This window comes from Astatotilapia calliptera, chromosome 10, assembly GCF_964374335.1.
Source record: "Astatotilapia calliptera chromosome 10, fAstCal68.1, whole genome shotgun sequence".
Taxonomy (NCBI): domain Eukaryota; kingdom Metazoa; phylum Chordata; class Actinopteri; order Cichliformes; family Cichlidae; genus Astatotilapia; species Astatotilapia calliptera.
In genome coordinates, this window is record NC_137431.1 from 8050758 (window position 1) to 8067735 (window position 16978).

The following is a 16978-nucleotide window of genomic DNA, read 5'->3' on the forward strand; positions in this document are numbered from 1 at the left end:
TCTTTCTAGTCCCTGTCAGCACTCTTGCTGCAGCATTTTGGATTAGCTGAAGGCTTTTCAGTGAGTTTTTTGGACATCCTGATAATAATGAATTACAGTCGTCCAGCCTGGAAGTAATAAATGCATGAACTAGTTTTTCAGCGTCACTCTGAGACAGGATATTTCTAATTTTAGAGATGTTGCGCAAATGGAAGAAAGCAGTCTTACATATTTGTTTAATATGTGCGTTGAAGGACATGTCCTGGTCAAAAATGACTCCAAGGTTCCTCACCGCGTTACTGGAGGCCAAGGTAATGCCATCCAGAGTAAGAATCTGATTAGATACCATATTTCTAAGCTTTTCAGGGCCGAGTACAATAACCTCAGTTTTATCTGAATTAAGAAGCAGAAAGTTAGCGGCCATCCAGGTCTTTATGTCTTTAAGACATTCCTGCAGTTTAACTAATTGGTGTGTGTTATCTGGCTTCATGGACAGATAGAGCTGGGTGTCATCTGCATAGCAGTGAAAATGTATGCTATGTCTTCTAATGATACTGCCTAAGGGAAGCATGTATAATGTAAACAGAATTGGTTCTAGCACTGAACCCTGTGGAACTCCATAATTAACCTCAGTGTGTGAAGAGGACTCTCCATTTACATGCACGAATTGGAGTCTATTAGATAGATATGATACAAACCACTGCAGCGCAGTACTTGTAATACCTACAGCATGTTCTAATCGCTCTAATGGGATATTATGATCAACAGTATCGAACGCTGCACTGAGGTCTAGCAGGACAAGCACAGAGATGAGTCCACTGTCAGAGGCCATAAGAAGATCATTTGTAACCTTCACTAAAGCTGTTTCTGTGCTGTGCTGAGCTCTGAAACCTGACTGAAACTCTTCCAATAAGCCATTCCTCTGCAGATTATCTGTTAGCTGTTTGACAACTACTCTTTCAAGGATTTTTGATATGAAAGGAAGGTTGGAGATTGGCCTATAATTAGCTAAGACTGCTGGGTCTAGAGATGGCTTTTTGAGTAAAGGTTTAACTACAGCCAGCTTGAAGGCCTGTGGTACATAGCCGATTATTAGAGATAGGTTGATCATATTTAAGATCGAAGCATTAATTAATTAATGGCAGGAAAAGACACGTTGATGGTTTAGAGGAAGTAATTATTGAAGTTAACTCAGAAAGATCAATTGGAGAAAAAGAGTCTAACTTAACATCAATGGTACTAAGAGTAGCTGTAGATAATATTACATCTGTGGGATGATTACTGGTAATTTTTTCTCTAATGATAAAAATTTTATTTGTGAAGAAGTTCATGAAGTCATTACTAGTTAACGTTAAAGGGATGGTTGCCTCAAAAGAGCTCTGACTTTTTGTCAGCCTGGCTACAGAGCTGAAGAGAAACCTGGGGTTGTTCTTATTTTCTTCAATCAGTGATGAATAGTAAGATGTTCTGGCTTTGCAGAGGGCTTTCTTATAAAACAGCAAACTATTTCTCCAGGCTAAATGATGATCCTCTAAATTTGTGACACGCCATTTCCTCTCCAGATTACGAGTCATCTGCTATATATACGTATATATGTGTGTATATATGTATATATATGTATATATATGTGGTGCAACGGATCACAGTTGATCCATAATCCCTAATCCGAACCGATCCCACTCCACGGTTCGGCACGCACGTGATCCGAAGATTCGAAAAAGAAGGAAAAAAAGTATGTGTATCGTGCACGTGGTGGGTCTGTCAAGCGATAGTTATGGCCAGTGCTAGTGGTCCAAGTGGAGGAGCAGAGGAGTTTGCCGTATTTAAGCAGCCCTTTGCTGCCGAATCCGACCGTGCTAAAGCTATTACAAAAGCTATTGGGGTGTTTAGCTGCAGACGGGAGTCCGTATTCTGTTGTGCAAAACAAGGGGTTTAAACTATGATGAACGTGCTTGAGCCACGCTATGATATCCCGTTCGCGCCTACTTTAGTGGCAAGATTGTTCCAAGCAGGTATGAGCAGGAAAAGATTTAAGTTGTGGCTGAACTGTCCCAGGCATCTTCTGTTGCCATAACTACTACAAATGGGTGGATCTCCAGGGCAACGGAAAGCTACGTGACCATGACAGCTCATTATATCACAGCAGAGTGCAATATAATGAGTATAATGTATTATTGTAGGGTCTACCTTACAATATAAAGTGCCTTGAGGCGACTGTTGTTGTGATTTGGCGCTTTATAAATAAAATTCAAATGAATTGAATTGAGTGGTAGATACAAAGACTGTACTGCCCTATATCCAAAAATTGATCCTATCCGTGACTTAAAACCGTGATCCGATCTGAACCGTTTTGATCCGTTGCACCCCTAAAATATATATATATATGTATTAGGGGTGCAACGATACACAAAATTCACAGTTCGGTTCGGTTCGATACTTTGGTGTCACGGTTCGATATTTTTTTGATACAAAAAAAATGTTCATGCCTTTTTAATTTGTCATTTATTAAATTTTCACGGCACATTCCGCACCACATCTCTGTGCGTTCATCATTTGTTTGAAGCCAGCTCACTTCCTGCAACTACTTTTCCGAGAATACACGCTTCTTTTGTGGTTCGGACTCCTTCTGACATTTCTTTGGAGGTGGAGGAACATCACAGTAATTGCTTAAAGGAGCTTCTTCGACATCTTTAAGAGTTCTAAACAAATGTCTGTCCTCCTCCTGAAAATCTTATGTACGCAAACACGCGTTGAAATTTCTTATCTTGTTTATCTTTTTTATTTTGACAGCGAATGCGCACCTGCAGACCACTTATGTGCAGCCCTGGTTATTTAGCTTGTCATATTGCAGCCACAGAAATTCTTTTGTCCATGAAACCATAAAGCTGCACTTTCTTTTTGCCTTATAGTCTGATTTGTCATAACTTTTCCGTTTTGTTTCAAATATTTTTATTGAGAGCAAGTATCATGATTGTAGTTTTTACAAATTGACATAACATAACTTATGCTCCTTTTTTTCTAAACTAACAAGGCAAATAATTAAACAACACCAACAAAAAAAATAAAAATAAAAAAAAATAATAATAAAAATAAAAATAAAAAAAAAACCCGCAGTCACCCATAAGGGGTCCCAATACCCCGGCTGTCGGCAAAAGGGAAGAGAAACAAGTAAACAAAGTTTTATATTTTCCCAAGGTATATAAGTAAAGGGTGCCAGATTAATTCAAAATCTTTTACATTGTCATTCATACTATATCTTATTTTTTCAAGGTGAAGAGTGTTTATAAGTTCAGTAAGCCACATTTTTAATACAGGAGTCTCATTGCCTTTCCAAAGCTGCAGGATCAATTTCTTTGCAATAATCAAAGCATATGCCATAAACCTTTTTTGAGAGTGTTGTAAATTTTGTGTTTCGTTGGAAATCCCAAAGATGATTACTGTCGGATTTGGTTCAATCTTACTTTTAAAAATATTAGACATATAAGTAAAAATATCATACCAAAAACCCTGAAGCCTTGGACATAGTGCAAAACAATGTAACAGATTTCCATAGTGTATCTTGCATTTTTCACAGAGGGGGGAACACTCTGGATACATTTTGTGAAGTTTTTCCCTTGAATAGTGTAGTCTGTGTATAATTTTGTACTGAATTAAACAGTGACGGGAATTAATAAAAGGCGTATTTATGTTGTGTAAGGCCTCCTGCCAGAAATCTTCTGATAGGAGAGTCCCAAAATCTTTTTCCCACTCCTCTTTGATTGAAGTAGTTGAAGGTATACTCATCTCCTGTATTGAATTATAAAATAATGAAATTCTCTGTTCAAACCCCCTTCCATCACTAAGACATCTGTCCAAAGGATCGGACGATATGTTTTCAAATTGTGGCAGGTATGTACGGATATAGTCTCTTAGTTGAAGATATCTAAAAAAATGACTGTGAGGCAATCCAAATCTATCTTTTAAATGTTGGAATGACATAAAAGTATCATTTAGGTATAAATCTTTTAATTTACAAATTCCCAATTCCTGCCATATATTGAAAGCTCCGTCTACACATGATGGAAGGAAAGAGGGGTTAGCTGTAATGGATGTACACATTGATAGTTTTTTCAATTTGAAGTGCTTAATTATTTGTCTCCAAATTTGTACGGTATTATAAATCACTGGATTCGAATTGTAATATGAGTTTGTCAAAAGAATAGGAGAGAGTAGTATTCCACCAACACAGTAAGGAAGGCAATCCTCCCGCTCCATCTGTAAGCCGTTAGGGAGTATTGCTGTGTCATCCAATAGAAGGGAAATTATTCTTAAATTTGATGCCCAGTAGTAGTACATAAAGTTAGGTAGTGTAAGTCCACCAAGGGATCTATGTTTGCATAAGTGGTCTTTTTTTATTCTATGTGTTTTATAATTCCATATAAATGGCATAATGATGGCGTCCATCTTTTTAAAAAAAGATTTGGGCAAGAAAATTGGGATGTTTTGAACCAGATACAAATACTGCGGGAGGAATACCATTCTTATTGAATTCACTCTCCCTATTAAAGAAATAGGAAGTGTCCTCCAGTACTGAATGTTATTTTTAAGTTTCTCCAGTAAGGGAAGAAAATTCTCTTTCATTAGGGAGCTGTGTTTTTTTGGTATTGTAATGCCCAAGTAAGTGATTTTTTCATAGGTTATTTTAAATGGGAAAGATGTAAGCCATTGTTTATTCTCTAATTTAATGGGCAGTATTTCGCTTTTTCCCCAGTTAATCTTGTAGCCTGCGAAAGTACTGAATTTATCAATCACGGAGAGAATTGCTGGGAGGGATATTAATGGTTTTGTTATGTATAATAATATGTCGTCAGCATAAAGCGATATAGAATTAGAAGTGTATGTTGTATCATAACCGTGTATATCCATATGGGTTCGAATTGTTTGTGCTAAGGGTTCCAAAGCCAGGGCAAATAATAATGGACTAAGAGCGCATCCTTGTCTTGTACCTCTGCTGAGTTTAAACTGAGTTGATAATGTCTGATTTGTAAGAATTCTGGCTGTGGGATTATTGTAAAGTAGTTTTATCCAAGAGATGAAATCTTGTCCCAGTTGAAATTTTTCTAGGACTGCAAAGAGGTAGGACCACTCCACATGATCGAATGCCTTTTCGGCATCCAAGCTAAGTATAAGTAGGTCCTGTTGTACCTTGGGGGAATAGATTATATTAAATAGACGTCGAAGATTATTAAAAGAACTCCTGTTTGGAATGAAACCTGTTTGGTCTGAATGCACCAATTTATCTATTACTGTATTAAGTCTACTCGCTAGTATTTTAGCCAGAATTTTTTGATCAGAATTTAATAGAGAAATAGGTCTATATGATCCCACTTCCTCCAATGCTTTGCCTTTTTTTGGAAGTACTATAATAGTTGCTTCATTCAATGTTGGAGGTAGGGTGCTCATTTTGTATGCATGGTTATATAATTTAAATAGATATGGACTTAATTTGATCTTAAAGTATTTATAAAACTCATTCCCTAACCCATCAGGGCCTGATAACTTTTCCGTTTTGTGGTAAGCTTTTCTTTGGCTGTCACTTCTTCACCCTGACCTGTCTTATTTGGCTCAGCAGAACTAAAATATATATCCTGCTGCTTTTACACGCGCACTCACATAACGCTCAGCGATTCTCTGCGCGATCAACCTCTCACATGTTTAAGCTTGCTGTGGGAGAGTTCACTTGTCATGTTTGCATAGTAAGCTAACGATTGATAAGACTATGTCAGAGGAATTGGTGCGCAAATTATCATCACTCACCAATCAGTGCTGTCGCTCTCTATACACAGTTCGCGCGATTGCAAAGTGAAAGCAAAAAACCCAGCGCAAATTCAAACGCGATTTCAATATGTCACATATTGACAGTGGCTCACCGATGCCAATGACATAATTACCCAGCTACATTTCCGAAACAATGCAAAAGCATTGACATATATTTTTCCTTCCTACAATAGGCCGACGGGCAGGGCAGAGATAAATTTTGGTAGCCCGACTGGAACGGTTCAATATCAATATGAATATCATTGCACCCCTAATATATATATATATATATATATATATATATATATAAATAATTATGGAATAAAAGCACAGTTATTTCATGTATATACAAGCTATACCACATTTATTTATGTGTATTTCAGTGTTATAGATTATAGTATACAGTGTCATTTATGTTATATCATACATATTTGTGGATTGTGGAGCAGAGGCTGTTCTGTAAAAATAGCTTTAATCCACAGACTTCCTCAAGTATATTCCTTAAGTGAAAAATAACATGTACAGTATATATTTTAACAAAAACAGAAAGACAGACAGTTAAAAGCTTTACTTTTCTTCATTTATCAAACAATTGTGTACATTTTGTTTTACATAATATATTTATAAAGTGCTTAATAGGCTTATATAGTTATAGAATATAATCATGGAATGGCATATTAACTGTTACTTATGTTGGTGATGGTGGAATATTACTTCAGCAATGTGTCAGCTGTTATTTACATAATGTACACAAGTCCGAGGACGGTACACCCACATCCTAACACATGTTGGTGGGAGTGCGGTTCTGCTGAAATCATGATGGCGAGCAGGTGACACCAGCATCTTCAGAGTGGTCGCAGTTGTGTACATTCCAGGATATATGGGAGCAGCTCTGCAGGGATCTCTCAGTACCTCTGCACTTGAGGTTGTCTAGCAGGATTGTTCCCGTGCCGGGCCCAAAGTAAGCTTCTCCCCGAGCTGCTATGGCTTCACCGCAGCCCACTTGACGGCACACCACCTGGGCATCTGGGAGGTCCCAGGCATCATCGCACACTGTGCCCCATCCTGAATTCAAGTACATTTCCACTCGACCCTCACACCGGTGCTGGCCACCCACCAGTCTTACCAAACCTACATAAAAAACAATTCTTTTAAACTTTGAGCATTGATTGCTTCTGAGAATCAGTCCAGAGGAAGGTGACATTATTGTGAAATAACTGAGGGTATATGTGACTTACCTTCAGGTGGTTGTGTGGTGGTTGCGGTGGTGGTTGTTGGTATTGTTTCTGTTACTCTGAATTCACGCACACTTGCAAGATCAAAAAACTGGGGGTCAAAAGCTAAGGGGAAACAGAGAAGAGAGAATTATGTTCATGTATTCAAGGAATAGTCATTGAATATTAGGTCACAAAAGTAATATCACACTTATCTAACAGGGATTTTAATGACTTATAAGAAACCTGTTTGCTTCTTCTGTTCCTAGAAGCCAATAACCCAGACACAGACTTTGCAGAGGCAATTTCATCAAGATATTGCCTCTGCAAAGTCTGTTTATAACAGTCTGTTTATAACAGACTATGTTTTTGTAAAGATGTTTGCACAAATTACACCCCTTTATCTGTTCTAATTACTTACTAAAGGCAAAACTACTCAAAGCAACTGCTACTGTTAAAAAGAAACTGCATTAAAACATTTCCTGATTAATTTGGAACCAAGGATTTACAGTACATATAAAAGAGGATATTTGTGCTTTTGATTTAGCCTGAAAGAAGTCATATTTGGCATGGAGGCATTCAGTGACGCTGATGTGCCTTGACTCATCCACTGTTTTTCATGCTCTCTGGGCTGTTTCGTCCTCAAAGTACTATAGTCATGCATTGCAACTGGCCAGCCCAGCAGGGCGGGTGTAGATGACTAGATACATAGGTGGTATGGGCTTTTAGGGGAACTCATGAAGTTCCCGCAAAGCCAGAAATCATTCATATGTTCATATGCAGTGTTGGGGAGTAACGGAATACATGTACCGCCGTTACGTATTTAAAATACAAGATATGAGTAACTGTATTCCTTTACAGTTACCATTTAAAAAGGTGGTATTCAGAATACAGTTACTTTGCTGAAATAAAGGGATTACACGGCGGTATTTTCCTGTTTCATATGTTTGGCTATGCCTAACTATAGCCTCTCTATTTTTGACAAAACACGCATTAAGATGCTCTAATGTCTGTGTCTCAATCTCGCGGCCCATGTCACACCTACTTGCGGCCCGCATAATGACGTGAAGAAATATTTTTAAAAATTATTCACAAAAATGATTTAATATGAAGGCAATAGGCAGAGTGTTACAGGCATCGCCCTAAAGAATGTAGCCTCATGGGCAGTGTAGTCCGTGCTGCAGGGAGAATCGACTGCCATACCCGTTATGTGTCTGTGAGCGAGGGAGGGAGAAAAAGGAGAGTCAAAAAGCATGAGCTGTCACCGACCAGAAGCGGGTGATGGAAGCATGCAAATATAATAATAACCACTGCAGCCAAAAAGAGTGCCTGACGAGCCCAGTTGTAAGTAAGCTATTAAGACTCGACTGTACACCTTTTTCGTGTTTTTCTCCAAAATAAAATATTCTATTGAAGCAGCCTTTCAACGCCTCTCTCTGTCTCTCGCTAGCAAGGTTGACCCAGACAACAAAGTAAAGCTAGTTTTCATCTACAAGCCTGACACGGAACCCAGAGGTCCCTTTACTACGGTTCAGAGCCGTGGACCTGTTTTATATACGTGTGAAACAGTTTTCTATACGAGATCGCTGCAAAAAGTGCAGCCTTACCTAATGTCCACCCTACTGTTACTCATTTTATATTAAGATTTTAAAAAAATCTAATCGGTATTGGTATGGTGAGTAACATTCAGTAAAAGTAATAATTCACACAGCAATAGTACATTCATGTAGTTGTAAAAAGCATGATAATATAATAGGTAATCCAAAGTATTCAGAATACGTTACTCTCATTGAGTAACATAATGGAATACGTTACGAAATACATTTTGGGGCATGTATTCTGTAATCTGTAGTGGAATACATTTTAAAAGTAACCTTCCCAACATTGTTCATATGACAATAGTACAGACATTACAGACATTTACCAAGTTCAGTATATGCACGTGCTATAAGTGTATGTTTAATGAAGCCTAGTTTAGTGCTGCGAGAAAATAAATAAGGTCTTACGTGCGCAGATAACTCCAGCATCCTCATGATGGCCACAGTTGTGCTGACCCCACCCCAGGTGGAAGCACTGGGATAGCTCTAGTTCAAATCCACTACATTCCACATTGTCCAGCAAGATTGGGCCTGAACCGTGGCCAAAGTAGGCATTGGACTTGGCTGCAATAGGTGCGCCACATCCAAGCTGCCTACACACTACTTTGGCATTGGGCATGTCCCAGTCATCATCACACACTGTCCCCCAAACATTTTTGTAGAGGACCTCTACACGACCCTGGCAGCTACTGTTGCCATTTACCACACGAATGGCTGACGTAACTGCAAGAGGCGAAACACACGGATGCGTTATTGCAATTTTAGACTAGAAATTCTTTTCTTTGTAGATTACATTGCTGATGGTGCACAGTGTTCAATACTAAAACGCACGCACGCACGCACGCGCACACACACACACACACACACACACACACACACACACACACACACACACACACACACACACACACACACACACACACACACTTAATTTTTATACATCAAACAGAATGCTACCTCTTGTTTGGGTGGTTGTTGTTGTTGTTGTAACTGTTGTTGTTGTGCTTGGTGACTTGGTGACTGGAACTTTTTGTGTAGTTGTAGGGGAAGACAAAAAATACAATTACTTGATACATGAATACACCAGACAACCCGTTTATGATGGCAGGGTTAGGTTATGGAACACATGCACCACTTTGTTTTGTGGCACTGTGGTGCAGCATGTATATGATCAACAGGGGAAGAATGGCTCACCCTGTTGGTCATATATCAAAATGCACATTTTGTTCCTATTATTAATTATTAACCCAGGACAACAAATGGAACAGGCTGGTGAACAGAAGCAATAATCAGACTGAGCTTGTTTGCACAAAGTTGAATATAGTGTGTAGTGAATGGTACGTTTTACCTTCAGTGTTCAATGTTCCCCACGGCCCTCTCTGGGCCCCTGTTGCTACTGGTGGTATAGTAGTGGACCCTAAAGTGGGTGAAAAATAAAATTTATACCAGTGCTTTATGAAATGCAACTAAATTCTGTGCAGACATTTTTGCTGTCCAGCTAAGATGAATCTGACTGATTTTCTGATACTTGCTAAATTTTTGCCATAAGTTTCACTTACATAACATAACTTTCACTCTGGCAGGCTATCATGCTAAAGTGTAATTGTGAACTTAATATCTTAGTTGCAGGTGTGCTACTCATGCTAATGTGACAGTTCTAAGAGTACCGGTGCAGGTGACCCCAGCGTCCTCATGATGGCCACAGTTGTGTTTACCCCAACCCAGGCTCTTGCATTTAGTCAGGTCCTGCTCCGTGCCCTGGCAGTTGACGTTGTCCAGAAGAATTAGCCCGGTACCGTAGCCAAAGTAGGAGTTGGTGTGTGCAGAGACAGCACTGCCGCAGCCACTCTGTTGGCATACTACCTTGGCATTGTTGAGTACCCAGTCATCATCGCACACTGTCCCCCAGTTTCCCTGGTAGAAGATCTCGACTCGGCCCTGGCACGAGTTCTGTCCATTAATCAGACGGATGGTGCCATCTCCTAAAGTAAGCAGGAGAGGGAGGGATTTGTAGGCACTAATCTTGATAAAGCTTTTTCTTTACAGAGCATATTTTTATACTCTGTAAGTTTTTATTAGATTCTCTATGTATGTCATTTTGGGGGTATCAAAGGGAACAGCAGCTGCTGTGATTTGACACTGATACACAGAAAGAAGGCAATACAATGCACACTACAGAGTGCAGAGGAAAAACCAAAAGTGAAGCGCTAAATTGACATCTAATATTGCACTAAGCACAGATGTTGTCATCATATGCCTCTTTGTGGACAGAAACAAGGAGACAATAGCCATTCTTATGTGTCCATCATTTAAGAAAGCCCTGAATTTGGAGGCCTTTACTCAATTCCCACAGGGTTACATAGTGGTTAATGGAAAAGTAGCTAGATACGTCAACTTGTTAACTAAATTCTTCTTCTTCTTCTTTTGGTCTCTCACAATTCTTTGGGGGATTATAAGAAAACACAAGAGGATGACTGCTACAAAGGCAAACCCAGCAAACAATAGGTATGGCCTGGAATTCATGAGGCCTTTGGGGCGTGTTCAAAAGTTTCCATTATCCCACAAGTCTTTGAAGGTGAACTGAAATAATATATTGCTTCAGTTCTATTTGTGTTCCTTGATTAATGAAGTTGTTCATTTTGTAAGTCTTCCCGCATTTTTGACTGAGCACAATGACAAAATAAACCATTGTTCATTCTTTAATGCAACCTGCCCTTGCATTTCGTGGCAACATCTGGCATACCACCTGTCAGCAACAATTTGATTAGGGCGTGAAAATCATCTAAAGAAAAACTGATCTGATGGTGAATTCTTTACAGTATACAACATAAATTAAAGGTGTTCCCTGTGGTCTGTGTCATACTTTGTTTGTTTATATATTACTTTTAAAATTTGTATTGCACTGATGTAAGTATATGAAAAACCTAATCTGCTTATTTAACAGCGAGGCAGTGCAGCATCTTTTGCTTAAAGCAATTTCATCAGTTTTGTCCCCTGAAGATTAACTCCACATACAGGTGTGGAGTTAATCTTCACACCTGTTGGTTTAGATGCTTAGACCTACGACAATAGATTGGCTTGGGTGCATTATGGTATGGAGAAAAACAAAAAAACCCTCACTGCTATGTAATCAAACATTCAATTTCAAATTCACACACATCTGCCAGCTGCACATCCAACCAAAACAGAGTAATATAAGCAGGCATGCTTATGGCCACCAGATGAATTCAATTTGTTGGTTTTAGTTCGTTCTCCCTTTGGGCTCGGAGTGTCATGGTCCATAGTTTTCTTTTGGGTTTAAGTATGCTTTAAGTTTGAGCAGTTTTTTGTTTCATTTGAACCTTTAGTCATCCCATGACCTGGGTTTTCTGTGTCATATATGTTTAGAGTTGTTGCTTTAATCTAGTTCTTTGTGCTATATTTTATGTTTTGTTTAGAGTTTGTTTTCTAGGCTTGTTACTATAATCTTTCTTTCAGTTTATGGTTATTGGTTATTCATATTATTCTTTGCTTTCAGTTTAACTTGAGTTTTTGTCTCTGTGCCCCGTTTGTCACTCGTGTCCTGCTTTACTTTGCAAGTTAGTTCTCTCCTGTATTTGGTATTAAGTTTTATATCCCCTGTGCTGTTATCATTCATGTGTTTCACCTGTTCTTTATTTTCCCCAGCTGTTGTTTTTTCCAGGATTAGTCCCTGGCATTTAAAGCCTCAGCTGGCCTTAGTTCTCTGTCGTGTCATGCTGTTTTTGTTCACTGTTTTTTTCCTGCATGGCTGCTTGTGAGTATTCCCTGGTTTTGGACTTTGTTGTTTGACACTTATTGGACTCCTGCTATGCTGGAATAGAGGTTATGGCTTTTGTTTTCTGCATTTGGGTCCACATCCATCATGAGAGAAGGACAAATAGCAAAAAGTGCAGTAAAACAGCAAATATGAACTGAAAGTCTCTACAAGACAGAGAGAAACTTCAGTTTTGAGGATCATTTTTCTGTAGGTAAATGATTATAATACAGTGAGTTAACACACTCACATACAAATGACTTTGTATAGACCTATGTATACAAATTAGTGCAGCTTTAATTTTTATATGAACAAAGTGTCAGTCATGACATATTTATTATATTAATTTTCATGTTTTGCTGGGTTAGGTATCTGTTTCAATAATCTATCTATCTATACACTGGCAGAAGACCAGTCTCATTTTCATAAAAGCAGAGGGCACTTACGTAAACCAGATATGGACTGGGGTGGTGTGCTGGGTTCCTCAAGACCTCTGAACCCCAGCAAGGTTGGTTCTAGCGGCCGAATGAAAAGAAAAGCAGCAATTTCATTATGTTTATTCCTTTTTTTCCTCCTCCCACTTGGGGTTTTATCCACTTAGAATTTTGTATTTTACCTCTGCAGGTGACACCCACATCTTCATAGTGGTAACAGTTGTGGATGCCCCACCCCAGACTACGGCACTGGCTGAGCTCCATTTCACTTCCTCTGCAGTCCACATTATCCAACATGATGAGCCCAGTGCCCTGTCCAAACTTAGAGCTGCTGGACACCGCCACAGCCACCCCGCATCCCAGCTGACGACACACGACATTTGCATCCACCATGTCCCAATCGTCATCACACACGGTGCCCCACGAGCCGTTGTATTGCACCTCCACTCTGCCCTCACACCTGCTCCGCCCATTCATCAGTTGTACTTCAGAGAGATGAGCAGAAAATATTTGTCAGGCTTTCTCTCTCAGAGGAGACATTTTGAAAACATGTGCTTCTGATATGAAGAAAAGAGACTGGCCAGGCTCTAATGTAATGACAGGTAATAGGAAAGAAAAAATTCCTCTGGGAAAAAAAAGTCTAATCCTAAATTAAGGCTATCAATAAGCCACATGACTCCTTGGAAGTGAGTGAAATGGATGCAGGAGGAGGATAGGAGGTTATATAGCAATTAAGTAGGGATTAGAGAAATGGAGAGCTGGGAAAGTGACCTTGTTTAAAGAGCCCCAGGCGCTGTGCTACCTTCTGTACTTTCTTTCACTGACATACAGCCAGACGCTGATAGGTTTTCATGACGTGACTAGGATGCAGATAATTTTTTCACCCCGAATGTTTTAGGCTGTTGCCAGATGGATGTGAATGTGTGGACTGGATGTGGAGGTCACTGTCTATTTCAAACTTACCTTGATACTCCGTCTTCACTGGGCTTTGCACGCCACTGTCTGAAAACAAAGGGAGGATTGGACATGTGAAAGAAAGTGAGAGTGTATGGTTAAATTATTTGATGAAAGGTGGTTTTTGTTGTTCTATAGTTACTGTACACTATATCTACTATATCTATTTTCCTGTAACATGAGAGACAGACTGAAATCACAACAGCAGGCCTGTTCAGACTGTACCAGATGCTACAGAAATATGTTAGCATCCTGCTGTAACTTTTGCAAATACTCTCATCAAGTACAGCTTACTTTATATTAAGCTGACTACATTGAAGCATTTTCATGCTTAAGTATATATATTGCTATGCAAAACACAAGGGGTCCATGTGCAACCCTGTGATGTGAGGCTACATCCCACAATGGATGGAGGACAGTCTATGCCCGAAGACTAATACAATATCTCAGATTTCTGCACCGAACAAAGACACTAAAGAGATAACCATTGCACCCAATGTGGGTCACTTCACGGGCTGGTCCCATGTGTTTGTGACTCTGAAACATGAACATACATGAAACCTAAGGTCTCATGCAGGGTTTGCATTTGTTTTCTGGAAGAGCGGATCGCAAGGAAATAGAAAAGTAAGTGGCGATTAACTTGGATGTTACTTACCGGGTAAAGCCCGTCTGCTTATTTTGATGTCCCCTGAAATTAAAGCACAAAATTAAAAGGTTAGTGAGGCACACGTTTCGTCATCTGTTGGCTCTGTCCAGAGACAAAAGCAGTTATGTGCTGTCAGCACATTTAAATAAGTTGCTGTGCCCACGTGTTGATTCAGTGAGTCAAATTGATCTTGTCTCACTTCAAAATCAACTGCAGGGCTTTTAACCAACTATTGCTGTGGAAACACTGGCCAGGTAGTGGCTGTGGACACAAAAGCACTCATCTACAGGGCGTTTACTTGCAAGTACACCAGGTTCTCGAGCATTATTAGTGCCTCGAATGTGCTTAAACAGTGGCACAGAAGAAATCATCTCATGTGTCACAAACTGGCTCAATTCATCTCCATGGCAACATTTTCTGTTTTGGGAGATGTCCCAAATCTCAAAGTGAATTCATGGATTAGACAGTATGTTGAAGGCACTCACTGAAAAAAAATAATCTAATGGAAGTGTACAGCATACTTAAGATTTTAGACTTCTTACAGCCACAGTCCAGCCTTTGGTTAGTGGGAATATGTCCCCTATGGGAAATGACATAATTTAATAAGCTGCTCTATCCAAAACTGGTCACCGAGAATCTGAAAGAAAAGCATAAACTCCTTAAGCTTTTCTTTTTGTCACATTGTAATGGACAACAATGCACAGCAATGATGATGCAGAACAAACATAATTTGTTGTCTACTATCACATGACATGAAGTAAAGCTTTCTGCATTATTACATTCAGGTAGCATCATGAGTGAACGGTCTTCCCTTATGTGCAGCAATTCATTGAACGTACTCCCATTTCCAAGCACTCACCAAATCTCAACAGAATGCTGACGGCTACCAAGACGAGGGTTCCCAGCAGAGAAACCAGGAGCCAGACGGCTGGGTTCCAGCACCTGCATTCACTCTCCACCACGCGCTGGCCTCGCATGGCTCCCTGACTGGCCATCCGCCTGCAAAACACAGATTCACACTCGCTCAGTCCCTCTAATTTGGTGTCCCGTAATGTTGAGATGTAACCAGTGGGCTACACTTTTCTACTACAACATTGCAGCCAGCTGTTTTTAATCTTGGTTCAGACAAGCCTAATTAGTAGTATTGGATTGTTTTCACTGATTAAGCCCGAAGCTGTTGGTATTGTATTGATGGTAGTCTGAGGTCAAGCCTGATAGAAGAGGACAGCTCAGACAAAAATCTTTCCCAGGAATCACATGACGCTGGTTGTTTCCTAAGTGACACAAAAAGGATGTGAGGAATCTCTGTTTTCATTCAAACAGCCACCCACGTTTCACAGATATCAGGACATGGCACCATCTATTAATGGTACTGCCAAAACAACAAGGAGAATATAGACAACAAAGTGTTGTGTTACATTGCAGTTTTGTAAGCACAAAATGGACACAGTGGTCAGATCTGGCAGCAGGATGACATCTGTTGCCCTCATAGTTGAAAGTGAGGAAGGTTAGCTTGTGACCATTATCAGCAGCTGGAGAAGTCTTGTGTTACAAGCACAGTTGGATACCTGTGTCATTTTTTCAAGGGGTTTTCCATCAGGCAGAGAATATTGGGATTCACCGACAAATCACTCAGTAATCATCGTCAGATAGTAATGTAACCAGATTCTAAATACCCTTCATTCTTCAGAACTGAGAAACTGAAATGAATGACATTTATTTAGTACCGCAAATTAATTAAAAGAAAAATGTATAAGGATGCACAGTAGTGGTGCAAAAAGGTTTAAAATTTTCAACATAAACTGCACAGTAGCATTATACTGAAAATCCAGTTCAAGTTTATTTATATCTCCTCCGCATCTAGTTGTAGTAGTAGTGGAGACTTCCTCATCATTAGTGTTATTATTTTTTCACCTTAAAAACTTAAACAAATTTAACAATAAAAACTGTTTTTACAAAATTTTAAAGGACTTAAAAAAATAAATCTCAGATGTGGCAATACAAAAACAAATTAAAAATCATATATGGAAATTAAAATTTAATTAATTTTTAAAACAAAGTTGTCAGATGGTTCAATAAACTCCCCATTTTTAAAATAATTCGTTGGCCATTATTCATTTCACAGTCCAGGCTTTAAAAACCAATCGCCTCAAGGTGTTTTATATTCTAACTTACAATACAATAAAATACAAAATGTTTTGCATAGTAGTATGCTTTATTAATATCAGTGCTGTTGTCTTTGAAGAAAAATAAATGCAAACAGCACATTACTGTGTTATGGTATGTTACAGTATAGTTTCAATCAAAATCGTGCCCTTTTACTTTTTAGAAAGTAGTAGTAGGAGACACCGGATTTTACTTTAATTTCACAGGAAAAATTATTATGGACAAAGACAAGGGCATTGCAAAAACTTCTAAAATCTGAGTGCTGTGAAACTTATTTGTTCCTTAAAAACAGGACTGGAAGGGAACACAGTTTTCAGCTAAGTATAGAAACACCAGCGAATTGTGTCGTAGATGCATTTAGCTTAGGCTGGACCTAAATTTCCTGAACTGCTCAAATCAGTTTCAGCCTGATCAGA

General features: G+C 39.1%; 1 protein-coding gene across 1 annotated transcript; it reads right to left on the reverse strand.

The window, feature by feature from the left end:
- Positions 1-6122: 6122 nt before the first annotated feature.
- Positions 6123-15496, reverse strand: LOC113030610 (scavenger receptor cysteine-rich domain-containing group B protein). Its single transcript, XM_026182207.2, has 11 exons — positions 15256-15496; positions 14406-14438; positions 13760-13798; positions 12979-13281; positions 12809-12877; positions 10255-10569; positions 9936-10004; positions 9545-9613; positions 8996-9310; positions 7014-7115; positions 6123-6906 (listed from the first exon to the last, which is right to left on the reverse strand). The coding sequence occupies exons 1-11, from the start codon at positions 15389-15391 to the stop codon at positions 6590-6592; spliced, it is 1767 nt and encodes a 588-aa protein (XP_026037992.1). The 5' UTR covers positions 15392-15496; the 3' UTR covers positions 6123-6589.
- Positions 15497-16978: the final 1482 nt, after the last annotated feature.